This window comes from Sugiyamaella lignohabitans, chromosome C (assembly GCF_001640025.1).
Source record: "Sugiyamaella lignohabitans strain CBS 10342 chromosome C, complete sequence".
NCBI classification, from domain to species: Eukaryota; Fungi; Ascomycota; class Dipodascomycetes; order Dipodascales; family Trichomonascaceae; genus Sugiyamaella; species Sugiyamaella lignohabitans.
Window position 1 is genome coordinate 286,677 of NC_031671.1, and position 26,800 is coordinate 313,476.

The 26,800-nt window shown below is 47.8% G+C and overlaps 8 protein-coding genes across 8 annotated transcripts; 4 read left to right on the forward strand and 4 right to left on the reverse strand.

Annotated features, from left to right (window-relative positions):
* Nucleotides 1-1,076: 1,076 nt before the first annotated feature.
* Nucleotides 1,077-2,204, forward strand: FBP26 (Fbp26p; the record flags this gene model as incomplete). The annotated part of the gene is made up of 1 exon (XM_018880824.1): nt 1,077-2,204. One exon carries the CDS (start codon nt 1,077-1,079, stop codon nt 2,202-2,204), a length of 1,128 nt encoding a protein of 375 aa, XP_018733476.1.
* Nucleotides 2,205-2,669: 465 nt separating this feature from the next.
* SRS2 (DNA helicase SRS2) lies at nt 2,670-4,613 on the forward strand (the record flags this gene model as incomplete). Its single annotated transcript, XM_018880825.1, has 1 exon — nt 2,670-4,613. One exon carries the CDS (start codon nt 2,670-2,672, stop codon nt 4,611-4,613), a length of 1,944 nt encoding a protein of 647 aa, XP_018733477.1.
* Nucleotides 4,614-5,208: 595 nt separating this feature from the next.
* Nucleotides 5,209-5,967, reverse strand: AWJ20_3795 (uncharacterized protein; the record flags this gene model as incomplete). The annotated part of the gene is made up of 1 exon (XM_018880826.1): nt 5,209-5,967. The coding sequence occupies one exon, from the start codon at nt 5,965-5,967 to the stop codon at nt 5,209-5,211; it is 759 nt and encodes a 252-aa protein (XP_018733478.1).
* Nucleotides 5,968-6,377: 410 nt separating this feature from the next.
* Nucleotides 6,378-7,853, reverse strand: STL1 (glucose-inactivated glycerol proton symporter STL1; the record flags this gene model as incomplete). Its single annotated transcript, XM_018880827.1, has 1 exon — nt 6,378-7,853. The coding sequence occupies one exon, from the start codon at nt 7,851-7,853 to the stop codon at nt 6,378-6,380; it is 1,476 nt and encodes a 491-aa protein (XP_018733479.1).
* A 1,685-nt stretch (nt 7,854-9,538) lies between these two features.
* On the forward strand, nt 9,539-12,052 carry MPS1 (serine/threonine/tyrosine protein kinase MPS1; the record flags this gene model as incomplete). The annotated part of the gene is made up of 1 exon (XM_018880828.1): nt 9,539-12,052. One exon carries the CDS (start codon nt 9,539-9,541, stop codon nt 12,050-12,052), a length of 2,514 nt encoding a protein of 837 aa, XP_018733480.1.
* A 3,960-nt stretch (nt 12,053-16,012) lies between these two features.
* On the forward strand, nt 16,013-16,804 carry RAS2 (Ras family GTPase RAS2; the record flags this gene model as incomplete). Its single annotated transcript, XM_018880829.1, has 1 exon — nt 16,013-16,804. One exon carries the CDS (start codon nt 16,013-16,015, stop codon nt 16,802-16,804), a length of 792 nt encoding a protein of 263 aa, XP_018733481.1.
* A 3,241-nt stretch (nt 16,805-20,045) lies between these two features.
* YHK8 (Yhk8p) lies at nt 20,046-21,713 on the reverse strand (the record flags this gene model as incomplete). The annotated part of the gene is made up of 1 exon (XM_018880830.1): nt 20,046-21,713. One exon carries the CDS (start codon nt 21,711-21,713, stop codon nt 20,046-20,048), a length of 1,668 nt encoding a protein of 555 aa, XP_018733482.1.
* A 2,977-nt stretch (nt 21,714-24,690) lies between these two features.
* Nucleotides 24,691-25,092, reverse strand: ESS1 (peptidylprolyl isomerase ESS1; the record flags this gene model as incomplete). Its single annotated transcript, XM_018880832.1, has 1 exon — nt 24,691-25,092. One exon carries the CDS (start codon nt 25,090-25,092, stop codon nt 24,691-24,693), a length of 402 nt encoding a protein of 133 aa, XP_018733483.1.
* Between the last annotated feature and the right edge of the window lie 1,708 nt (nt 25,093-26,800).

Sequence of the window (26,800 nt, forward strand, 5' to 3'; positions counted from 1 at the left end):
CTATATTTTTCGACAGCATCTAAATATCGGACATTCTTTTATCAGAAAAGCTTAATTTTTGCGGATATAGAACAAAGACTATATGTAATTGTCAACTGAACTGCTTTAGCTGGATACCTGTGGAGTCTTGAGCCGGCAGTCAGCGGTCCGTAAAATTAATTTCAATGAACTCGGCAAGCGGTCGGCATCCAATTTATAAGTAGGTATACAATTCAATTCAGTAGCCAACGAAGTACACTAAAAAATGTAGGAGTGTCCATTTCACCAGACTCCGAGTAACGACCATGGCGGTCAAGCAATTGTCTAAATGCAGTACCGCCCTGACGCCGAACTCGGCTGATGGCTTGAAGCAGATGTGGAGCCAGATGGTGGGGGGAGATCAAGCGCGACAGCGGGTAGAATCTACGCAGACGCAGAGATATGGGTATGTCTCAGGCCACTGTCCTATCAATGAAAAGCAGTCTATCCGATAACTTTGAAAGATAAAAGTGTCAGGTTGTGATCCGATCAAAATTGGATCTGAAAATTGATTTCTGAGAACAACAAACAAAAGTAGTAGTGGTGATAATCATAAATTAGACAAATATCGAGACTATTGAAATTTGAAAAGGAAGTCGAACGGGGTAAAACTGCTTGGACTGATCTAGATATAACAGTCATCAAACATGGGGTATATCATTACAGACGTAAGTACGATGACACACAGATTACAAGACGCAACAGAAATTGGAGTTCCAACAAAGAAATTAAACTCCGTAACTTGATGCAGAGTATCTAGCGATTCGGTTAATGGGCCAAATTCACCAGGAATCGAGGTATTTTTCCGCGTAGCGGAAAAACTACGGGTCCGGGCGGAGCCCGGCCGCCGGAGGCTTGTGGCCATATACCCTCTTTACCAGTCAAATAGTGTAGAACAGGAACCTAACAAACGGCTACAGAGCGATAACTCGCGGATCTGCGTGATTATGGTGGGTTTGCCAGCGCGAGGGAAGTCGTTGATTGCACAGAAGATAGTCCGGTATCTGTCATGGCTGTCAATTAAGGCCAAATCGTTCAATGTTGGATCGTACCGAAGAATGGAGGCCGCACAGCCATCGGCGTTGTTTTTCGATGCTCATAATGAAGAAGGTGCTAGGTTGAGACGACAGGCTGCAATTCGAGCCATTGAGGATATGTTGAAGTGGTTCAGTGAGGAGGACGGTGTAGTGGGCATTCTGGATGCCACGAACTCGACTAAACAGAGAAGACAGTGGATCCAAGATCTTCTTGTGAAACAGGGAATTGAACCGATGTTTGTTGAGAGTTGGTGCGATGACCAGGAGCTTATCATGCACAATATCATGGACGTCAAAACATGCTCTCCAGATTATACTGGCCAAGATCCCGATGAGGCTGCTAAAGATTTTATGGAAAGAATCAAAAAATACGAAGAAGTTTATGAGACTATCAATGATGAGAGCTTGACATATGCCAAAATCATCAATGTCAACTCACAAGTGATTATCAACCGGATCCAGTCGTATGTGCAATCACGCATCGTTTACTATCTCATGAACCTGCATATCAAAAGAAGATGCATTTATCTCAGTCGACACGGTGAGTCTGAATTCAACCTGACTGGCCAGTTAGGAGGCGATTCTAACCTGTCTCCCCGTGGAGATTTGTATGCTCACAAATTGCCCCAGCTCGTCAAGGAGGCTGTTGGCGATCAGCCATTGACGGTGTGGACGTCGACTTTAAAAAGAACCCAGCAGACGGCCCGTTTCCTGCCGTACCGTCAAATGCAATGGAAAGCATTAGACGAGCTGGATGCCGGCGTTTGTGACGGAATGACTTATGAAGAGATAAAGCAAGAGTACCCTGAAGACTTTGAGGCCCGAGACGCCAATAAATTCGAGTACAGATACCGCGGTGGAGAGTCTTACCGTGACGTTGTTGCTCGTCTTGAACCTATTATTATGGAACTCGAACGACAGGAAAATATCATGATTGTTACCCATCAGGCAGTTCTTCGTTGTATTTATGCCTATTTCATGAACGTGCCTCAAGACCGCTCTCCCTGGATGGATGTGCCACTTCACACACTTATCCGTCTTGAACCCCGTCCCTACTCCACTCTCGAAACCCGTGTTCCTGCCAACATTCCTGCCGTGTCCACATATCGTGAAAAGGGCTCCACTGTCCTCGCTGCCCCTACGAAATAGCACAATACATAAATATTTGAATACGGTCTTGAATCGTTTGGGGGAGGTTCTGCCTCCGGCGGCTGGGGCTCTGCCCCAGACCCCGTGGCTCCTCTCGCTTTGCTCGAGTCGAGAAGTGTGATTCCCAAGATTTTTCTCGAGAGCATTGGCGGGTGGATGCAGAGTCCCTGCATATCGCATATGTAGGGACTACTTGCTTGATGAGACTGTGCATATGCCAGATAAAGTTTGTTAATTAAAGTAAATACGCCATAAATACTGTGTGATTAGTGCACTGTGAGATCTCAATTATCGTCTTATATATATATTGGTCCTATTTGATTTGTCAGTGATCGGTGTTAAATATCATCTTTAGATAGCGACTGTCAGCCTCGCGATGATCTAGATGAACATGTTAGAGCCTCTCATCACATGTGCACCAGAATAGTTCGCTTCTCACTCGCGAACCAAGCTCTGGTCACGGTCATGAGTGAACAAGATCCTGGCGACGCGAGTTTGGCTGGTGGAGCTATTGGCTACGATCTAATATCGGGTCAAGCTCTAGAATCAAAAGCTTGGGGTATAGAGGAGGATCTCAATGATCAGCAATTAAGGGCGGTACAGCTGCCGGTAGATGCCAATATTCAAGTCATTGCTGGTCCTGGCACTGGCAAAACAAAGACTCTTGTCAATAGATTGCTGTATATACTCACTGAATATAACGTGCCACCTGAGAAAGTTCTTGTTTTGACGTTTACTAATAGAGCAATTCACATATTTCGAGAAAGTCTGTTTAAACTGGCACCTGCAATTGCGCCTCAGGTCGAGATTCATACATTCCATTCTTATTGTCAATCTTTAATTAGTGACCATTGGGAAGAGGTCGGGCTTCGTCCTGGATGGACAGTAGCAGATGATATGGACCAGGAGTATATTTTGACCGAAGTGATTAAGGAGACTGTAGGAAGTCATACTACAGCAAGGGAGTTCCGTGTGCTTTCCAACAAACTTCATACTTATAAAAGAAGTCTTCTCAATAAATCAGCAAAGCGTGATTCAAAGTTGGATGAGATTTTGACGAAATACGAGACACGATTGGCTGGCTGTAATATGCTTGACTATGACGGCATTCTAAAACTAGGCTACCGCTTGGCTGAGAAATATTCCAAAGCTCCTGAAAGCGATAAAAATAAATATTTCTCGGCCCTGCTTATTGATGAATTCCAGGATGCGAACCTATTTCAGTGGGATTTAACTTGTTTAATCGCGAAAGGAAGTGCTTCAATAACTATAGTCGGTGATCCAGACCAGTCAATATTCAGTTTTCAGGGGGCTAGCTCGAATCTGTTGGATATTATGAAAAAACAGCTATCCGATGTACGAACAGTCGTTTTGACACAAAACTACCGTTCTAGTCAAGAAATTGTTGATGCTGCTTCGGCCATGATCCGTGAAGATTCCCATTTTCTTGGCGACGAGCAGATGCCGGTCGGTCTGTTCACCGGTCCTAAACCAATCTTCAAAAAGAGTCTCGACTCTACAAGCGAAACAGTATGGGTAGCTAATACAATCCATCATTTGACTCATAAAGAGAATGTCGAACCTTCATCTATAGCAGTTCTTGTTCGAACAAACGGACGTAAGGACTCGGTGGCTGCTGGATTACGGCAGAGAGGTATCGAAGTAGCTATCTACGGACCCTTATCCTTACTAAAGTCGCCTTATATTCGACCACTATACTCTTTTCTGAAGTTCATCCAGAATTTTGAGCAAGATATCCAGCTTCTGTATATGCTCCGAAATCCGAACAAGATCCTGAGTCCCAAGCAGATATCGGAAGCCCAATCTTTCTCGAGGTCGAGGGGGTTGCCTCTATGGGAAGCTTTACAGCAGAACCAACTGTGGCTAAGACAACCTACCACTCGTGTTAACAAATCCAAAAAACCTCACGGACCCCCCGACCTTGATCAGTTCATATCAGTAATCAACAAATCAGCAGATATCATTCACTCTAACGTTCACGACTCTGAATCGCTTGTCGAGGGCCTTCAACTCGTATCCCAGTATCTCAGCTGGCCCACTCGTTATGGCGACAAAGCACATGTCAAGCAGCAAGAGCTTTTCGACCTCATCACCAGCATAGCCCCACTGCTAAAAGACGAGTCTACATCCCTCTCGTCCTCCCTTCTCGCACACACTCGTCTCCAGGACATTGCAGCGAAACCCGGCGAGGTGGTAGTATCGACGATTCACAATGCTAAAGGTAGGTTGCAACATTGCCTCCGGCGGCTGGGGCTCCGCCCCAGACCCCGTGGCTCCTGCTTCGCAGGAGAGTGCTGGGAACGTCGACGCAACGACTCGAGCGCAGCGAGAGGAGCAGCGGGGTCTGGGGCAGAGCCCCAGCCGCCGGAGGCACCGTACCGGATGTAACTAACCGTCTAGGATTGGAGTGGGATACCGTGTTTGTCATGGACGCTACGGATAACAGCTTTCCGCACTTCATGTCTGAGTCGGAGCAGGAGGAGCGTAGAGTGCTCTACGTTGGGCTCACAAGAGCTAAGTGTGAGTATGATGATGTGTGTAGTGGAAGTGTTTTTACTAACAATTAGCTCGTTTATTTGTGTCGTATCCTGTGCTGAAGGACTGGGCTGATGGAGAGTCTAAAGTTTCTCGGTTCTTGTCACCCAATGTCCTTTCGAACTTTACTATTGATTACGCTGAGGGTTATACGACCTCGTCTCAGAGAAAAATGGTTGCTCGCTTCGAGAGTTGTAAGTATTGTTAGTTTGGATCAGAAGGTTTGATGCTAACGTGGTGCAGTTAACAAGGTCAGAAAAGACTTTCCGAACGTATTTAACTTTCCAAAGGGTGCTGTTGTGAAGAGCAACAGGTCCTATAGTACAGTTGCAAACATCTGTAGATCCATTGCTCCAGGTGTAAGGAAACTATTTCGCATGTGATGGTAGTTCCATCGTCTATTTATTAATACATATATCAGCTATATCTCAAAGGGAAGTATATTGGCTTACCAGGGGTAGATAGTACCATCGTGATGGAAAAACTTGCCATTGTCTGCTGGAGTGAGCTTGTCTATTACAAGAAGAAGCTCATCGACACTCTCCTTGACAGAAGGAGCGGTGTCCCAGTGCTTGTGACTGAATGCAACACTGATCTTTTTCATTTCTTCTCTAGAAAAAGTTCCCATATCACTCAAAACAGGGCCCGGATTCAAGGCAATAATGGTGAATTTCTCCTCTTCAAGCTCAAAACTGAGTTCCTTAGTGGAATAATTGAGGGCCGCTTTGCTTTGGCCATATGCGGAGAAACTCATTTTGGGGGTGGCGGCAATGGATCCAGCATCAGATGAAATAAAGATGACTTGTCGGGTATCCTTCTTTTTAAGCAATGGATAAAACGCTTTAAACAGGAGAAGAGGTGCTAATGTATTGATTTTGTAATGTTCTAGCCAGTTCTTCTCCGGAAGATCTAGAACCGAATAGTGGGCATCGGAGATGGCAGCATTGGCAATAAAAACGTCAATTCCCTTTCCACCTGTAATAGATTCAACTTCTTTTGCAGCTTCCAGAGCAGAGCCATCGACATTGCCATCATAATTGACAGTGTGAATGTTGGGGTGCTCCTTAATCCATGCGTTCAGTTCCGTTGCTTTAGCAGCATTTCTTACGCTCGCTATAACTGTGACATCTTTTCTTTGGCTCAATTCTTGGACAAATCCAAAACCAATTCCTCGATTACCGCCTGAAATAAAGTATACCTTGGACATAATTGCAAAAAGATAATTGATTTTCTGTAAATTCAGGAAATCTGACTCTATTTATAATTGTACATGGATTATTTACTTTGCGTATGGGGTAATAGAAGATCCCATGCTAGATAAGGTAATATGTCCGGTAACCCCCACATCAACGCATATGCGGAGAAATAAGCGGAGTCTACCCCTTGTACGATGAAATTAAAATATAAATGAATGTTTAATTTAATTAATTAATATTAATTTAATTATTATTAATAATTGGTTTAAATAATATATTTTGTGGGTGTATTCTCGTCCATATAATGATATAAAAGCAGGGCTGACCAGCAGCACCGAATAATATAGATGACGCACTTTTACCTATATAGTTGTCAGATTCTATTCCTTGAAGTAATATATACTCAAGTTATAAATACTTGCTAGTCTTGGTGCTCTAGAAACAATTGGTCTACTTGTTCTAGTGACAGACCCTTGGTCTCACAGAAAGCTAGATAGGCAACAGGCAGAAATGTGAAGTTCAATGCTGCGAGAATGAGAAAGCTGGCATAATTTAGCTTCTCAAGCACAACCGGAGCAAGATGAACCAATACCGAATTTGTAGCCCAATTAGCGCTTGTAGCTAATGAAGTACCTCGACCCCTTAGTCGTAGAGGGAGAATTTCCGAACAGTATACCCAAACACTAGCTTGCATACCAATAGCAAAACTTGCTTCAAACGTAAACAGTGTTACGATTGATAATATTGCCCATATAGATAAAGATGACTTCTCGCTGTCATTACTGTTGCCATGAATATTCAATTGGTATATGAAAATGGCCTGCATTAGCATTGACGCCCCCTGACCAGATATACCTCCTAATATAAGAGGTCGTCTGCCGACCCTATCTAGCAGACTCCACGGTACCATTGAAGTAACTACTAGCCAGATTTGAAGCAAAACAGATAATTGAGACGACGTCTGGGATGACAGCTTGATTGAATCTTCAAATAAAATAGGGCAGTAGTAAATGAGGACATTGATTCCTCCTAACTGCTGAAATATCTGCACGCTTAAAGAAATCCATAGCCTTTTCGTAGCAATTATATCGTTTGGATTATAAAAATCTTGCCAAAAAGATGACTGTTCGGCATCGACAGTATCCCATACAACAGATTCTTTGAGCGAATGAAACTTATCTTCGACTAACGGGTCGTCGGGTTCAGAGTTTTCGAGATTAGCCAGTACTTGTAGAGCGTTGGAGTCTCGATCCTTGAGTAATAACCATCTAGGAGACTCACAAGTTAGCACTGTAAGAGCCAGTATAGGTGCTAATATAAATATTTGAAGCAAAATTGGAAGTCTCCATGATTTATCGGATCCCAGATTACGCAAGCTGAAGTTCACCCAGTACGCAACTAATATTCCAACATTGAGTGTTGTGCAGTAAACAGCCACATACATTCCTCTCTCTCCATGAGGACTCACTTCGTTCTGTAAAACCGGTATTGTAGAATTCAGGAAACCCAGGCCCGTCCCTGACACAAACCGACCCACCGAAAGAGAACGAAGTGTTATCGCAGAACTCTGAACCAAACTGCCAAGTATCATAACAATTGCTCCTATGGCAATACTTTTGCGACGCCCAAAACTATCACCCACTAGCGATGTCAAAATAGAGCCAACAAAAGCGCCAACTCCATATATCGCAGTAATAAATCCTATCTCGCTTGAACTGGGGTAGTCGAATCTTTGCTTAAACGGTTCCTCATTAATAATGCCTCCCATGAGCGCGTTTCCATAACCGATCATCGAGAACCCCAGGCTACTAAGAATAGCAGTAGCCCATATCAGTCTTGAGCCCTTCAGTTTGAAGAACCCTTCCGGGTTGCTGTCGAACCAGGGAATCGCAAACATTGGGGTACGATAGATAGCTGTGAACCATGCATGAAAAAGGCATGATAAGGGCAGGGACTATATATGTCTTTCGACATTCTCTTGAACGGTCTACATATTTAGGTCAGAGTAGTTCACATCCTAAATTATAATAAACTCAAAGTCGCATTTAATGCCAAGAGTACGAAGTAACTTCCCCAGGGGATAGTGTCGAACTTAAATTCACAGAAACAAGTTCTGCAGGCCTGTCTAACGACGTGAAAAATGTGACTAACCTAGGATTCGAAATCCTGCACGCAACGAACCTTGAAATTCACACAAAATCGCCCGGTTCACAACCTTATTCTCGAAAGTCAGCCCCTATTACCAGAGATACCGAGACAGGCTCTCCTCGCCTCTCGATCCATATACTTTTTGTCAGCGACTGTAAAAAAAAACTTGGTTAATCTCTTTGTAAAGCGTGTCATCCTTATGCAGGGGCCATGCTAATCTTCTCTGTATCGTTTCAAATTGACCAAATGTCCCGAAGGACGCATGCTTTTGTTTCTCAAACATTTTATATTGGGAAGATGGGGCTAGGGTTATTCGGGGTGAAGGCCAGCCTCCGGCGGCCGTTGCTCCGCCCCAGACCCCGTTGCTCCTCTCGCTGCGCTCGAGTCGTTACGTCCGGATCCCCTGTCAACTCCTGCGAAGCAGGAGCAACCAGGGTCTGGGGCGGAGCCCCAGCCGCCGGAGGCGCGCGGCAGGGGATTGAGGTAGATGGCCCAGTCGATCTAACCCTTAGTCCCCCGGGCGGCGGCTTAGTGGGCCCTAAGTCGCGAGTTCGATCCTGGCTTCGGCATTATTTCATAATGTCAGCCACTAAGGGGGGTCGGACACCGCCACAGACAAGTCCTGGCGTCAAGCAGCTACCTTCGTACCACCTTGAGTTGCGACCTACTATGTAGGTGGGTTTAGACATGGACATTGCCAGGCAACATACCCGAAGGACCCACGGGTCAACTGGGTCCGAACCCCAGTTCCCAAGGGGACTGGAGACGGTGCTCTCAGAGGAGAGCTTGCTAGCAACGGTTTTTTCCCTAGTAGGCGTACAGATGAAAGACAGTAATCCAATTACCGAAAAGTTTTCCCGTTGCTCGTTGGGATATCACAGTTCCAACGGGGAATCCAAGTGACGTCAAATATGCGAAAAAACCAAATCAACAAGACAGTAAACAGCCTGAACCACAGGCCAATATGAGAACAGTCCTCCTGGAAGATATGTAATAGTATTGTATAGGACTTTAAATAAAGATATATTGATTGATTGGAGGCGCGCGGCCCCGGGCATTTTTCGGACGGCTGAGAACCCTGGAGAGAGGCATGCACGGCTCATATCTGACATGCATGCGGCTCATGCATATGCATTCGAGAAGTAAACAATATAATAACAACACAATAGAGTTGAGGAGTAGAGACTCCTTCGTCAGGCCGATCGAGTTTAAAAATATTATTATTTCTCCTGTGACTTGTCTGGTTGTTTGTCAAGAGTGTAGGACTCTGTGGTGCTGGTTTTGAGTGAAAGTTGGAGAGCAACACTGATAGCAGTCTTGTGTTGTGGTATCAGTAACAGGCCAAAAAGATCCCGGCAAGGAGAGAAACCGGACAAGAGGTTGATTTAATTGATCGGATACCAGGTTTTTGACGCTGGGTCGTTCGTATTATCAATGAGTGTCAACGATGGAGAGCATCATGAGGGCGACGATTCGGTGTCGTCTTCTGATGGAAGCTTCATGCCTCCTGTGTTGAGTGACTATGCTAATCAGCTCTTGTTCGAAGATAAGGAAAGACAGAGCAGATTACAGTATTTGCAACAACAAGAAAGTTACCAGGATAGTAGAGGTGCCAATGTCGGGTACCAACAGAGCCATCATTATAATCAGGGATCGGTTGGACTCCCTAATGGGGATTACAGTCCGGTGGATAAAATGGTTATAAGTCCACAAGTTCCTAAGACTTCCAGACGAGAGCTCTCAGGAAGTCCTCATATGAACTCTTCAGGTGGAATCTCGTCATCATCGCTGGGTACTTCTCCTCTTGAGTCGTCAGATAAGATTTCCAATGCCTCAACGACGCCGGGAATCAGACCAGCTGCTACTTTATTCACACGAGCTCCAGCTGCCGATATGACGTCTCTACGTACTACTACCATGCGATCCAAACGGTTTGGAAGCAATGCATTTAATAAACGACTGGGTAAACCGCTAAATTTCAAGGGTCTACCTTCAGCCAACCCGAACACAACATCTAATTCAACATCTACCGCGATATCGTCAATGGCACAGCTCTCTGTATCATCATCAACAGCAACATCATCCAATCCAGCATCTAATACAGCATCAATGCATCAGCCACTGCCAGCGACTACTACATCGTTCTCTGCTGGAACATCGTCCATGTCAATACCAGCTACTTCATTGGCGACGACTACGGCAACGCGACCAGCAAATATATACAGCTCATTATCAGGAGTCGACGAGGATCGTAATCCAAATCTATCACCGAGCACCAAACGGAGCACCACTCGCATCAGATTTGCAGAAGAACATCAAGAAATCGCTCATGATTCTCCACGACGAAGCTATCTGCTGCGTCATAGCAAAAGCTCAGATAATAATAGCCAATATCATGACAGCGATATTGGCGAGGCAAACAGTTCTGTGAGTTCGAACTCGTCCAAAAGAGATAGAAGAGACTGGTCCAGTAGGGCCACTACGCCAGTTGGCGATACTAGTAGACACAGTTCAAGTTCGAAAAGCGACCACTCGCAGTACGATGCGAATCCACAGCAGGGCAGTTTGTCTCAATTCCGTGCACAGGATGAACGACCGGTACTTCAAAGCATTTCTCCTAATATACCCGTAAACCCAGGCAATCGATTTGGATCCAAAGTTCCACCTCCAAAGCTGGAAAACTGGGCCAACGTCAAAACGTCTTCATTATTCTCCTCTAACGAGCTCCATGAGTATCATAATAATCATCATAATCATCACGAGGTGCAAGAGCCAGAGCGGCCAGCACCTCCTGTACCAACTGACAGAGCCGACAGAGCAGCACGTATAGAGCGATTCGAAAAAGCCGCTGAACAGCAATCAGTAGCACAATTACATGCTGCTCACAACCTGGGAACAGACAGACCACGACAGTCTAGTGATCGCAGCAAAACCAAAAAGAATATGATGGCAATCAACAACCGACTCTATCAGCGACTGGAACTTCTAGGAAGAGGTGGGTCGTCCAAAGTGTATAAAGTACAATCCAACGAAGGCAAGGTATTTGCAGTGAAAAAAGTGACTTTTGAAGACGTGGATGAATCAGTAATCAGCGGGTTTAAAGGTGAGATCGATCTGCTACAACGATTACGGAACGAGGATCGGGTGGTGAAACTGGTCGACTATGAAATGCACGACACCTCAGTATATCTCGTAATGGAGTGTGGAGAAATCGACTTGGCACACGTACTCTCAGCACGACTGAATTCACAATTGGACATCTCGTTTGTACGATTCTATGCTACCGAGATGCTGCGATGTGTAGCAGCAGTGCATAACCAGGGCATTGTCCACTCGGACTTGAAACCAGCGAACTTTCTTCTTGTCAAGGGAATGCTGAAGATTATTGATTTTGGCATTGCAAACGTAGTTCCCGACTACACAGCCAATATCCATCGAGACACTCAAATAGGAACCCCGAACTACATGGCACCCGAGGCATTACTGGACGCCAATCAATTCGGACCGGGTTCTGGCACCGAGACAGCTGCCAAATTCAAAGTTGGCAAACCCTCGGACGTGTGGAGTTGCGGATGTATCATCTACCAAATGGTCTACGGCAAACCACCCTACGCAGCATACAGCGGAGCTCAGCGCATGCTGGCTATTATGAACCCCAAAGTGCAAATCCAATACCCCAAACACGGTCTGGGAGGAGTTCGTGTATCCCGCGATGCCATTGAAACCATCCGAGGCTGTCTCCACCGAGACCCCGCTGCCCGAATGACGGTCGAAGAGGTTCTCGAGGGTTCATTCCTGAACCCTCAAGCGGTCGACCGAAGTTTCATCCGGACGCTACTCGAGCACGCCGTCCAATACGGAGCCACCCGCAAAGAGCCCATCCTACCCCGCGAAGTAGACATGCTCACCGACGACATTTGGAAAAAGATCCAGCTATCCAATAGATAACCTTGGTCCCCCTTTACCCGCTTTTTCGGGGGTGACAACCGTGCCTCCGGCGGCTGGGGCTCCGCCCCAGACCCCGCAGCTCCTCTCGCTCCGCTCGAGTCGTTACGTCGGGAACCCCCGCCAACTCCTGCGAAGCAGGAGCAACCAGGGTCTGGGGCGGAGCCCCAGCCGCCGGAGGCAGGACCCTGTCGATCGCGAGCAATATCGGCCGGTTATCGCGCGGTGCATTAAAATTTCATGTTGCAACTCGTGATAGACACTGACTGTGTAAGAAGAGAGATGGGTGTTCCAGAGAAGAGCGAAGCTGGAGATCGGGAGGGGTCGTTGGACCAGCTGCTGAGCGAGCTGTCGTCGGAGCTGGGAGACGTGTTCGACCCGAACTCGGTGCCTGTCAACTCTGCCGATAAGTATAAAATGTCGTCGTTCCCGACGTCGATGAGCTGTATGGCGGTTTTCGACGAGCTGGTAGATTGCTACTCCATTGGCGGCCAGGTGCGCCATATTTACCGGTACGGAGGTATGAATCACTGCGTGGATACCCGGAACAAGCTGAAATTCTGTGTTTTCACCAAACTCAGCAGCGCCGAAGAGCAGAAAAAACGCATTTCCAAGTATTACATGGAACGGCTGGCCAGACAGAAGCTCGAGAAGGGCAGCAGCGAAGATATCTGGTCGGTCCGGTCTGTTCCTCTCGAGAAACCGTTTCTCGAAAACGTCACTGAAAACTAAACTTTCATCCATCCAATCAGACCGGGTTCCACAAACTGTCTCAGTCTGATTGGTCACGTGGACCCTATGGACCCTATGGACCCTATGAACCCTATGAACCTGCAAGCAGCGATGGATGGCCCATGAGATACTAGCGTCATCAACGTCGTCAGCATCACCATACAGTCACATCTGCACGGTTCACATCAGCCCTATTCACATGATGTAAATATATTTATTAATGAGTCAATTGTTGTCTATTTTAAGCACACACCGCTCCCAAAGTTGCTGCTGCTGTTGCTGCTTGCTGACAGGCCACACACAGCACTTGACGAATTCGGCACTGACCAAGCGACCAAGCGACTCAACTCTGTCAGCAGTCAGAAGACATTCCGTCACGGGAATACGTCACTTCACATACGCCGCCATCGGGCAGCACAGCCCATGACACCCGCCGCAAAACCTGGGCTAGTCCCGTGATCACCAGACAGCCTCCGGCGGCTGGGGCTCCGCCCCAGACCCCGCTGCTCCTCTCGCTTCGCTCGAGTCGGGCTCCACGGTCCCAGCCGCTCCGCGAAGCGGAGCACAACCAGGGTCTGGGGCGGAGCCCCAGCCGCCGGAGGCAGACTCCCCTCCTCCTGATCCCGGGTCCCGGGGAAGCCATTCCGCGTGAGCCGAGGGGATACCCTGTTCCGCCATGCACCGATCAGCGGACCCTTGGTGGATTGGGTGGGTGATGGCGGGCGATCGACGGATCGGCGCTCGAGGGATGCGGTGCACAGGGTGCGTGCCGCCTCGCCTTTATATTATGCTTAACCTACCAGACTATTGTTCTAGCCTAACTCTGTTTGGACCAGCAGATCTATCTATTGAACTTTAATTTGCAGCCCTGCCAGACGAGGCAGCCGCGGAATGTGTGTCCTCGCCGGCACGGGCCCGGGTCACGGTGGTGGGTGGGGGTGTGCCTCCGGCGGCTGGGGCGCTGCCCCAGACCCCGTGGCTCCTGCTTCGCAGGAGAGAGCTAGGGGGAGGCCGTTGGAGCCCGACTCGAGCGCAGCGAGAGGAGCAGCGGGGTCTGGGGCAGCGCCCCAGCCGCCGGAGGCACATCCCGATCGCAGTAACAAAGACGCCATGGGCGGCTGGAGCTCTGCTCCTCTCGCTGTGCTCGAGTCGGTCCGTCGACGGTCCCAGCCATCTCCTGCGAAGCAGGAGCCACGGGGTCTGGGGCAGCGCCCCAGCCGCCGGAGGCAGCCCCCACTCTCTCACGCAATCGTACGATAAAACAAAGAACCTTCGCCGGGAAAATTTTTTTCTCGAGCCAGACCACCAGCCATTGTTTACGTGATATGCCACACCCGGAAATGCTGCTGGATCCTGTCAGCTCAACTAAGCCGGGTGCAGCTGCCGGCCGCTCGAAGAGTGCCCGCGGGGTTCAGGGGCCAGCGGGTGGTCGTGCCTCCAGCGGCTGGGGCTCAGTCCCAGACCCCATGCCTGCTCTGGCTGCGCTCGAGTCGGCCGCCGGCTGGTTTGGGCAGTAGCAGCAGTGGGCAGGTAATCTGGCTGCATACTAGGCCGAGTCCGAGCCTGTCTGGCCGGCTGGGGCCGGGCTGCGGACTATGGTCGGCTGCAGACGCTCATTTCAGAAGCGTCACCTCGCTTGCATTCCACCGCCCATCGCTGTCGGGCCTGCCACGCTAGGGTTCTCAGCGTGCAGACTGCAGCAGCAGCAGCCTGGTTGGGACGGGGACATGCGACGGTTGGTGCTGCCTCCGGCGGCTGGGGCTTTGCCCCAGACCCCATGGCTCCTCTCGCTTCGCTCGAGTCGGCTACTGTTACCCCCCACCGGCCGCCTCGGATCCCGGCAGCTCGCGAAGCGAGCACAACCAGGGTCTGGGGCGGAGCCCCAGCCGCGGGAGGCAGCACCCAACCTCCCCCCTGCTGCTGCAACTCCCTACTGTGTGACCCGCCGCCGCCCCCTCGCTGACTCCCCTGCCCTGCTTGCTGTCCAGCATAAGAGCCTATTATCCTGTACATATTACTCTTACAGTAGGTGTACACTTACATACATCTTTATACATCTTTGCTTGTACTTTTCCTGCCTCCTGCCTAGTGGTGCTGCTGTGGTTGCCGCTACTTGTGATCGCTACCTACCTACTTTTGTTGTTTCTATTCTGTACAGTCGTCATTCGGTCATTTTACTTGTGGGTGTATTTTCTGGTTTGAAAAGCAATCAACCAATCAGTCAATCAGTCAGATAAGAGATAAACGGACAATCGAAGAATCGCACAATCGAGCATCATTCGATAGGATATTCGACACTTGAATTAAATTATCGAGATTGATAGTGATACTACGAAGATAGTGGTGTTGCAAGGACTAAAGAAAGAAGTGAAACAAAGAAGCAAACGAGAAAATAGACTTGCTAAAGTCGCTAAAGTCTCTGCTTGTGTGATCAATTTCCAGTGGGTTTTAGGGTCTTTAATAGCATCTATATCGACAGTATTCACCCGTGAAGTGAGTTATATAACGGAGTTCTAGTGAGCTCGATTGCAACGGATATTGAGTGTGAGTATTATTAATATTGGGCTGGACGCAGTAGAGTGGAGTGACGAGATAGCGGTTTTGCAGTGATACACCAGTGGTTTACCAGTTGTTCGCCTGAGATTCACCAGTTGGTCGCCTGAGGTTCAACCAGTCGTTCTAGGGTCAGATAGATACAACAGGTATTACAAACTGAGGTGTTGGTACTACTGGCTGGATAAGCTAGGTCGGTGGCTACTGGGACGTAATCGACTAGTAGAACTGTCTTGGTTAGCCACTGTGAATACTTTATTTTGTGCTATCTCGAAGTGTCCTTTCTTATATATATATATATCATTTCACGACCTGTACTTGGATAATCGAGACTAGTGAGATAAGGGCTGCCAATCGGCTTATCGACACTGAACACCAGGGGGTCCAGACTGAGAGTCAAATAACTAACAAAACCCAGAACGAACATACATCACACGTACACACACAAAATCGAAGTATTGCACGGAAGACCTGAGACGAACATCGTACAAAGGACTAAACCAGATTCATCATCGATTAATCAGATAATCACAAGATCGAAGAAACGAGATAATATCGCTTGTTCAGTCAATTCTACGTCAGAACGCAAACAGAATATTACTAATTGCGTACATAGACAATCTGCAACCAGGTACACCTAATCAACTACGACAAAGTTCATAACTACAACAACACAGAATGTCACGTCGCGAATCAAATCCTCTCTACAAACTAATTGTTTTAGGCGATGGTGGTGTCGGTAAAACGGCACTCACCATTCAGCTATGTCTAAACCACTTCGTAGAGACCTACGACCCTACTATTGAAGACTCTTATAGAAAACAAGTCATGATCGACGATCAGCCTGCTACTCTGGAAGTTTTGGATACTGCTGGACAAGAAGAATATACTGCGCTACGTGACCAGTGGATCAGAGACGGTGAGGGCTTTATTCTGGTATATTCAATTACATCGCGGTCATCTTTTTCACGAATCAAAAATTATTATTCGCAGATTGAACGTGTTAAAGATGAGGATCCATTTGCCATTGTTCTAGTAGGAAACAAATCGGATCGGAAAGGAGAACGACAAGTATCAGAACAAGATGGCGAGCAACTTGCTAGAGAACTTGGTGATAATGTAGCATTTTTCGAGTCGTCGGCAAAACTTAATATCAATATTGAAAAGGCGTTTTTCGAGTGTGCTAGGAAATGCAGAGTCATTCGACATCCTGAAACCAATCCTCAAGGAGGCCCCAACAGTAACAATAACCTGGCTGATGTACATAGCGGCTATGTAGACCAGGGATTGGGTCATGGTGGTAATGCTCTTGGCAACCAATCAAGTCAGAATGCTGGTCAGAACCAAAAGGCCCCTGCTAATCAAGCTCATAATAGACCGTCACATAACGCAGGCACCTCATCACAGAGTCACGGCCGATCCGATACTAGGAAGGCCCAGAAGAAGAAGTCAAAATGTATTGTAATGTGAGAATACCTTGTCCTGCTGCTTAGTATCCCCTTTTCTACAGCCCTGGTATTTCCACCCCATATCATTGCATTTCATGATTCATTCATGTACTATATCCACCACCAACTACGACTACTATGACCCCTTGCACACTTTTTTACACTTCTACGAACACTAGCCATTAACTCCAACCCAACCAACCAACCAACCAACCAAACTACAGTCATGCTCGGGCACCATACGCTCTGCCGGTCTGTCGCCTAACTTATAATCTCCTTACACCCCGCAATATTGCACTTTATTCTGCATTTTGTGATGTTTTTTATAATTACTACTACTGCTTATTTTGACTCTATATTTAATTAATGCGTTATCCACGGGAACTACACGAACGGTGGTGGGGTCTGGCCTCCGGCGGCTGGGGCGCTGCCCCAGACCCCGTTGTGCTCGCTTCGCGAGCGCTGAGATGTCTGGATCGAGCGGGGTTTGCGGTCCAGGAGCCCGAAATTCGTTTACTGGCGAAGATACCAGAATCACAAAAGAAAAAGACATGCGTCGCTGCATTGATCTTAATTGCACAACCCGGGTCTGAATACGGTCGTGATATTTGCGACTTCAGGTGTAATTTGACTGGTTAGAAACGAAGCCAATGAAGGAGAACATGAGAGTTTGCCAGACAACGTGACAAGAAAAACTCAGCTGATTTTCTCACCAGCCCACCCACCTCACCAGGCAACTTCACCAGGCAACCTCGCCAGACAACTACGCCAGACAATCTCGCCAAACGACTGAAGACAACTTTCCACCAACACAAGACGCTGCCTGGGACCGCCGACGAAACGACTCGAGCGAAGCGAGAGGAGCAACCAGGGTCTGGGGCGGAGCCCCAGCCGCCGGAGGCGCGACCCACCCGAAAACAACCCCAGAACCCGCACAGAGAGTCACTGGAAAGTCACTGGAGAGTCATGTCAGAGTCACGGTAAAAGAACGTGCTTGAAGATGCGGAACCGCAATCGTGCGGGTTTCTACAGATACAGCAACCCCCTGCATATCAGGCTGCAGCGGATAAAATCGCCGATCTCACGGTTATTGGAAGTATGGAGAGTCAGTGGAGGTCGAGTGAAGGTCAGGGCAGCTGGAAATGAATTTACTGACCTCTTATTTTAGCTACTGCTCCGAATATCCCCCGCAAAATGACCCCTTTTTGGTCCAGTGCCACCCCCAGCTAACCGAAGATTGCATGCACCATGCGTAATCACATGGCTGCGATAGTCGCGCTATCTGCTATCTTTGCGCATAAAGTATAAAAATATATGCGGTCCCAATCTCCAGATGTAGAAAACGTCAGTATACTCAACAAAATTTAGGTTGCCCCTTATTTGATTTCACCATTTCCTGTTTCTACACTTTTCTCTGTATACTTGTTCAGAGTTGTATTTGGGTTAAAGGGTGCTTTTATTTATTACTTTTTATTAATATTCGTTTATTCCGGTTCTTCATTATTTATTACTTCTTCCCATCAACCTCAGGTTCTTATTGATTCCATATTGATCTAAACGATTTACGAAACTCCATTTTATTATTTATTACTTCTAAAGTCATGACTCATCAGAACGAAGAACTGGACACTGCTGTTTCTCGCGAGGCAGCTAGACAGTCTTATTTTAATAAGCTGGATTCACGTCGTAAGATTGATGGTAAGTGTGTTGTTATATGGATTGAGGTTTGTTGGCTTGTAGCCTGTGGTTCGTGGTTTTCATGGTCGGTTTGAATGAGACTGTTAAAATGTCAGGTTACTTGATAGTCGCAAGAAAAATCAGTTGTTCTATCTCAGTGAACTGAACTATAGTGCTGCTGTGCTTCCCGGACTTACCACATCCCTACCGAGTTCCTCTCTCTAGCCACAGATTACTCATTGTTTGGTTCGTGTTTTATAAACTAATTTTCTGGCTACTGGATATTTCTAACAAATAACAGAATCTTGGATAGATATTGAATCTAATACATCCTCAAACTATGGTACTAGATTGGGGAGGCGGTCACCAGCGAATCCCGGATCAGTTGCAAGGGGTGGCCCTGACACCGACGATGGTGATTTGGGGTTCAGTATGCCAGCAAACCCAGGTGCGGGTGGACCGTCATTGACCACTATTCTACTTAGAAAAAGACATCGAAAGACGACATCTAATGGTCAAATTGCTGCTACAACTACTTCTAATAATGACGAAGATTTCTATTTAGGTGGTGAATCAGGCGATTCGTTACTCCTAGATGAAAGTACCGGATCTCTATCGCAGTTTGAGAAATACATGGGAGTAGATGAAATTCCTGCTAGCGGAGAAGTCACTGAAGAAGATGAAGACGGCATGCTGAGCGAAGCTGACGATTCATTTGCTGCTGGAGAGTATGACCAACACCACAAAGATGACTACGTTTTATCAGGAGTATCAGCCGACATTGATTTAGGAACTTCCCTATCAACATTAATATCTGCCAAGTCCAACCCTCGATCCAAACGGACTCTATTTGATAATAGCACCGATTCGCGAGGCTATGCCCGGAGGCTGGCGTCTCATGCTTCATTAGCATCCATTCGAAAAGATGTTTCTGGTGTAACAGGGTCTCAAGGTCGGACGGGCTCAAACGAAACTGCTACCAGCAATCTCGCCTCGTCGGTCTCGTCCCTCGGATCCACAGGTCCCTCACGAACATCACCAACCGACGAACGAAGACGAGTCAAACGACGGGCCCAAAAGACCCCTGCCTCATCTAAAGAAACATCCTGTCCCAAAGTCGTCGTTCTAGACGTGTCCACCATCACACTCGCGGCCGCCAGTATTTCCCTGGTCGCCGGTATCAGCTTCTCGGCCGGCTACGCCCTTGGAAAACGCTCGGGAATGCTACGAGTAGCCGGGTGAGCCTCTCCTCTCTGTAGTGATTTAATCATTCCTCTCTTTCTTGGGTGGGGGGTCTGCCTCCGGCGGCTGGGGCTCCGCCCCAGACCCTGGTTGCTCCTGCTTCGCAGGAGATGACGGGGGAGCCCCGACGCAATGACTCGAGCGCAACGACTCGAGCGCAGCGAGAGGAGCAACCAGGGTCTGGGGCGGAGCCCCAGCCGCCGGAGGCAGACCCCCACCCCGTGGGAAAAAACTCCAGGAGGTGTAGCTGGGTATGGGTATGTGCCCAGGAACAGGATTGTCAGGGGTAGGACGAAATAAATTAAATATTCTATTAAATGCAACTACTATGTTAATGATTAATGCTAGACCTTGATGGCGTATTTGCTCTTCATGCGAAGAGTCTTGCCATATATTCGGAATATGAATGCAGAGGGGCACAGGAGGACGGCCACGAAGCCCAGGAGCGAGATGCCCCAGTGGATTCCCATTCCCTCGAGCATTTGGACTCCGAAGAGGGGCGCGCTTCCGGCAATTGCGCATCGGATGAAGACGTTGGCTGCTGTTGCACTGGCGGCGTATCGATGGTAAGTCTCGACTGTGTAGGTGATGATGCCATTGAAGGTGAAGTAGCTTCCAAATGCAAAAATACCACTGGCAACCATGGGGACGATCCAGTGCACCTCGGCGTAGGCGGTCCATGCAAACATGAACAATCCAATGGGGATGATAACCGCTCCGAAACACATTTGAGGCAGTCTCATTTCAGGATTGGCCACTCCACCGTTCTTGGCAAGCTCCTTCTCGTAAAAGTGTCTCCAGAATGGATACGTGCTGGCAGCAAGAGCCATGCCAACGATTATTCCTGTAAACGACAGACCTACAAACTCGACTTGAAAATGGTATACTTTAGTGAAAACATAGGGGAAGGCCACAAAAAAGAGGTAGATAATCGCCAGTAGGAATCCTGTATAAAAACATAGAATGTCTAGTACTGGCTCGTGGGAAATAAGAATCACTGGCATCGAACAACTATGACGAAGAGATCTCCAGAATGATCGCTCTGACTTCTCAATGGGGGCATAGATAGCATCGTTGCCGGTCTCTTTGCGAAGTCTCTTGGCTTTCTTGGCAAGTAGAATGGGAGGATATGTTTCTGGTACAGTAAGTGCAATAGTAACCAGAAGGACAAATGTCCAGATAAGAAACACATAGAAGACCCATCTGTATCCCACGTGCTGGGTAATAGGTCCACTAATAACAGGACCAATACCGGGGCCTAAAAATGGACCGAATGTAAACACAGTAACAGGAAGCGCTAACTGGTGTTTTTCGAACAAGTCAGAAAAGGTACCAGGTACGTTCGACATGAATGCGCTTCCACCAAGTGCACATAGGTACCGGCCAACTAGAGCACTAGCCATATTGTGAGCAAATGCAGTAGGGAATTGGAAAACAAAAAATAAAAACAGTGAAATGAGATATACTGGCTGGCGGCCAAACTTCTCACTTAGTGGAGCAGCAATAAGAGGACCAATACCCAAACCAAATAAGAATAAAGTCAAACCAAGATCACCGACTTCGGCACTGGAGTGAAACCGCTCAACCATAGGGTCAACTGCAGACGTCCAAGCAGACGAAAGAGCTGTCAAACAGCCAGCTGTGGAGGTTAAGATAATGCAAATAAACCATTTACGGGCAAATGACATTCGACGGGCATTCTCTTTATCCTGAAGTCCATCCCAGTAAACACAATTAGGATCATGAGTAGGAGTGGTTGAATCAAAGGGGATTACGGGGTTTTCTGCTGTCGTATCATCTGTTAGAGGTTTAGGAGCTGCTTCTACATCATCATCGTCGGTCTTGAGATCGCGCTGTTTCTCAGGGTCCTCATTGAACACCTTTTTGCTCATGAGATCTGGATTGGATGAATTCATTGATAATGTTGGACTTGAAGCAGTAGGTCCAGAAGACTCGTGGTGCGAAAAAGAATTTGAGCGAGATCGTCTAATACCAGACTCTGGCTCGGCCATTACGGGTTGTAGAAAACGGCTAACCTAAATGTCCTTATATATAATATCCTATTATCAGTGGCTCGCTTGTCGAAAAATATAAAGTTCACGATGAGCACGAAATCAAACTTAGTTTGCTAAACCCTATTGAGAATCAAATATGTGATTGTAAAACTCAATACAGTTTGAATCGATTTGATGATGTTGAAGCTATTCGCCAAATACCTGGAAAATAACCGTCATTTATATATATTTTAAAGTTGAAGCGAAAAAGGAATGAGTCTCGAATACAATTCCGAAAACTAAGAAGTCGAACCTCTGAAAACATATGGGTTAGGCGCAAATTCGGTAGGGAAATCCGCAGATCAACCCTGCATCGTTTGTCATCAATCCCGGATATCTATCCGGCGATCGATCCGACAAGAACAACGGCATGCAGAAAAGCAATTTATTTCCGCCCACTGCGGGTTTAGCGCGGAAACGTTAGTCTGTAAGCCCGGACTCGGTCGGATTTAAAGTACGGAGTTCAAACTCAAACTGCGGACATGAATCTTAACTGCACGACAACTGCTCTCAAATACCAGAACGAACAGGAGCTGTTTACTGGGCATTACAAGCTTTAAACCCAAATCTCCGCTATGTTCATCCTGCAATTATCTTCACTCCACGGCTAGCAGCCCACTATCTCCTATGTTCGACTTAACTCCTACCGGAATACACGCTCTCTGAACACTGGAGTCAGAGACATCCAATTCAGCTCCCTCCCACCGGCCGAAAGCTTAATTCAGACTTCAATATTGGAGGCTGGGCTCTGCCTCCGGCGGCTGGGGCTCCGCCCCAGACCCTGGTTGCTCCTGCTCCGCAGGAGCATCGCGAGTGACCCTCGATGATTAATTGGCCTGCCTCTGTAGATATCACCATAAACCCAGTAATTCCCGTAAAGCCGATTATCCCCCTTAACTCCTGTATTCCTAATTCACAGTTGAAATCCACTTCCCAGTATCGAATTTCTGGCAGCTCGTGTTCGATCCCGTACTGCACCATCCTTGAACCAGCTTCGTAAGTGGACGGAATCAGCGGGAAACTATGTTGCAGGACTTGGCTCTAGTGCATCTGCAAGGCTCATGCCGGTCTTGAGCAAATCCGACGCCCGGTCCAACATCGGTAATAACGGAGAACTAGTCTTCCTATACGAAAGCCATGGAAATCAAACTGCCCCGACCAGACTTCGGGTGGGCTCCGAGGGTGAATCTAACATTCGGATCCCTCTCATTCCTCTCCTTCCTGGCAGGACTTCTTTGATTAATAAATAATCGATAGTGCTGTGGAACTCTCTCTCCCCCTAGCACCTGCTATTCCGCAATCTTGCTATTTACCAAATTAACTCGTGCTATATCTGCCAACCTGCCAAACTTCTAAAGAACTGCTATCTCCAAGTTTAGCTCCATAAGAGTCTCGAGAGACTTTCGCGAGAAGGGTTTTTTATACAATGTATACGCTAAGTAGAATATTATTACTCTATAAGTGCGCATATACTAATGTATAGCTAGCTATAGCTAAATGGCACTAAGGTTGCGAACCCCCACCTAGACTATCTCACTTTATTTATTATTGATCAGATTAGCTGAACCTATAATGCCATCTCCTGTTTATATTGTCACTGGTGCTTCACGTGGAATTGGCCGTGCTGTAGTCAAGTCTCTTTTGACTTCAGCTGGTTCTCCTATTGTAATTGGAATTTCTCGCACTCAAGAAGCCCTTGAGCAACTGGCATCTGAGAACTCAAACTTCCGGTACGTACATCTTTTATTCACACCCAGAGTACTTTCTTTATCAACTAAATTAACATCATTTACAGCTATGTTGTAGGTGATACTACTGAAGAGTCAATTAATAAATCGGCTGTCGATTTAGCCATTTCAAAGTATGGCCGTCTGGACGGAATTGTGCTCAATGCAGGTGTACTTGAGCCAGTAGCCAAGCTTGCTGATGCGTCTATCGACGACTGGAAGAATCTCTACTCGATCAATCTCTTCTCAATTGTTTTGCTTCTCAAACTTTCCATTCCACATCTTCGTAACGGTGGCAGTGCCGTTTTCGTATCCTCTGGAGCAGCCACTGGCCACTATGCCACCTGGGGAGCATACGGAAGTTCAAAGGCAGCTCTGAACCACCTCGCTGCTACTCTGGCTGTCGAAGAGCCCGAGATTTTCAGTATTTCAGTTGCCCCTGGCGTAGTCGACACTCAAATGCAGGTGAATATCCGTGAACAGCGTAAGTATCAAGTACTCGCATCCAACTATCGAGCTGACTCTACCCTCTACTTTCAATTAAACTAACCTCTCTCGCAGATGGAAAAACCATGGTCGAAGAGAACCACAAAAAGTTCCGCGACCTCAAACAGTCTGGCCAACTCCTAGCACCCGAGGTGCCTGGAACCATCATCGCCAATCTGGCCGCCAGAAAGGGCCCTAAAGAGCTAAGCGGCAAGTTCTTCCGCTATAACGACGACGCTCTCAAAGAATACCATACCTAATTTAATACGACCCGAGCTATTTCTCTTTTTCAGGTGTGCCTCCGGCGGCTGGGGCTCTGCCCCAGACCCCGTGGCTCCTCTCGCTGCGCTCGAGTCGTTTTCGAGGACTTCCCATTCCGTAATTTCAAGCCCGTTCCCCCAACGCCCGACTCGAGCGAAGCGAGAGGAGCCACGGGGTCTGGGGCAGAGCCCCAGCCGCCGGAGGCACACCCCCTGACTTGCCTTGATTGGGACATGCGTGCCTCGACAAGAGACCCTTTGTGTGCGGCGGGACCATTGCGTAATCATTAGTAGTGGTGCGAGAACCACAGAAAGTGAGAGGATTACTCCAGTCAAAGTCAGACCCACTGAACCAGGCAGTTGGGCTCAATGGACTCGGTGCGTCGGCCCCGTTTTTGACGAAACAAGGGTCGAGACGGTGTTTTGTATTAACAAACCTCTTAATTAGATATGTATATAATTTTAACCAGTTCTCTCAATGAGGTGGAGACCGGACGAGGTCTCGACGACTCTGCTGAGCTCACCGGGTTTGAGGGCAAAAGCAGCGTCTTCAAACTCCTTTTGCATCTCGCCACGTCCAAAGTATCCTAGATCACCGCCGCGGCGAGCACTGCTACAGTCGCTCTCGGAAACAGCCAACTCGCTCAGAGTAGCGGCTCCGGATCTGATACGGGCCTCATGAGCAAGAATAATCGATAGAGCCTCTTCTTTAGTACGCGAGATGTTGGCCTCTTTCCAGGAAGAGGGTCTTCTGCTGTCTTTGTGTTTGACTAATAGATGGCTAGCACGGATCTTCTCCGAGTCTCCAGATGCACCTTGGGCAGCAGCGGCGCCACTGGCATTTTGTGAGTAGTTCTTGGCCATGAATTCTTTTAACTTCTCGGGATCACTGCCAGCAGGGGGTTCCCAAGACGAGGTGCCGGTCTCGGGGTTATAGTAATAAGGAAGGTTTCGAGACTTAGAATGTTTCACTTCCCATCCTACAACAAGTCCTGATTCGGGGTTGGTTTCAGTCTGGCCATTGTGTTAGTAACTAGCTATCCAAACCATTCAATATATTTAATCCAAACCAATCTATCATTTCAAAACATCCATCCATCGTTCATATATCTTGGTACGCTGAGGGGAAGGGAGCGGACTATTGGGTAATACGGAATTTGAGGGGCTAGTGGGTCCGACATGTCCCTCGAACATCAACGCCGAGTTGCCCAGCTCTTGCCAAGACCCATGATTTTAGTACCATTATTCATGTTCCCGGTATTTCCACTACTCCGTCTACCAATGCTCAACGTAGTTGATGTGCAATGGCGGTGTCTGTTTACTAACCATTTTGCTTTTTCTCGTCAATGACACTGCGAGTTTCTGTAATGTAGTACAATATGTGATGTTTAAATCGGAGTGGTTGCGGTATATAAATAAGAATCTGTAGGGTCGTCGGGTCGCTCTACTACCACTCCCATACTACAACTACCCATCCATCCCCCATCGGCCTAACCCTTGTACGGCTGATTCTCAGCACACTGCGTCATAGCATCAGCTCGGGTGACTGTAAGCCTCATATGGCCCTAGCTCGGTCTTCACAAACGGCCTGCTCGAACCACAACTGCTCAATTCTTTTCCAACCGAGCCAGATCCGCCATTTCCTCGGCAGAACAGCTCCACCTGCCCGAAATGCTCCTCTCGCAGTAGCCTCAACTGACGCAGCGGCAGACCACAACCCCTGTTCCTGCGTCAGCATGCGTCTCGACTGTTCTTCGTGACCACTGCTAGGTGGGTGGGGGTCTGCCTCCGGCGGCTGGGGCTGCGCCCCAGACCCCACTGCTCCTCTCGCTGCGCTCGAGTCGTTTCGCCGACGGTCCCAGCAGTCTCCTGCGAAGCAGGAGCCGGGGGGTCTGGGGCGCAGCCCCAGCCGCCGGAGGCAGACCCCCCACCGGCACAAGTCCGTGACCCTTAGAATATTACAGTGTTTATAGAACCCGGAAAAAGAGCGTATTCGAGGGTGTGAGGGGGGGTGGTGCATTCCCCCTGGATTTACCCAACTAGGCAGGCAGCGAGCGAACTCCCAGCTACTGACCAGAGAGGAGCTGGTACGTGCAAGTTCGGCCATATCCAGAGTAGAACAAGATTTCCCGTCCGATCAATCATATTTAAGCCTCTGAGAGCCTTGATCAGTAATGCCGTGGGAGACCAGGCGTGAACAGAAGGTGCTGAACTTTTTGCTGGCGCGACGGTGTCTATGCACGGGGTCACCCATTTATTGTCAAGAGAAGTGCTGCTGTTTTAGCAGTTGTCTGTCTGTCAGCCGTGGTTATTTTATTGTTTATTATTTATTATTACAGAAAACTCGATCACGGGATGATGCTGGGATATTATCAGGGGGCTGCAAATCACGCAGATGGCTGCTTCAGCCTGCATAGTCAGCCAGCAGTGAGGTAGAGACGGGCTATAGCTGATTTTTTTTGTGGGTAATAGGAATGGTAGAACTCTGATATGATTTCGATTATAGCAACTTTCCATATTCTAACAAAGGAGACCCTGCAGTGAACCAGTTTGCAACTTACAACCCGTCCAA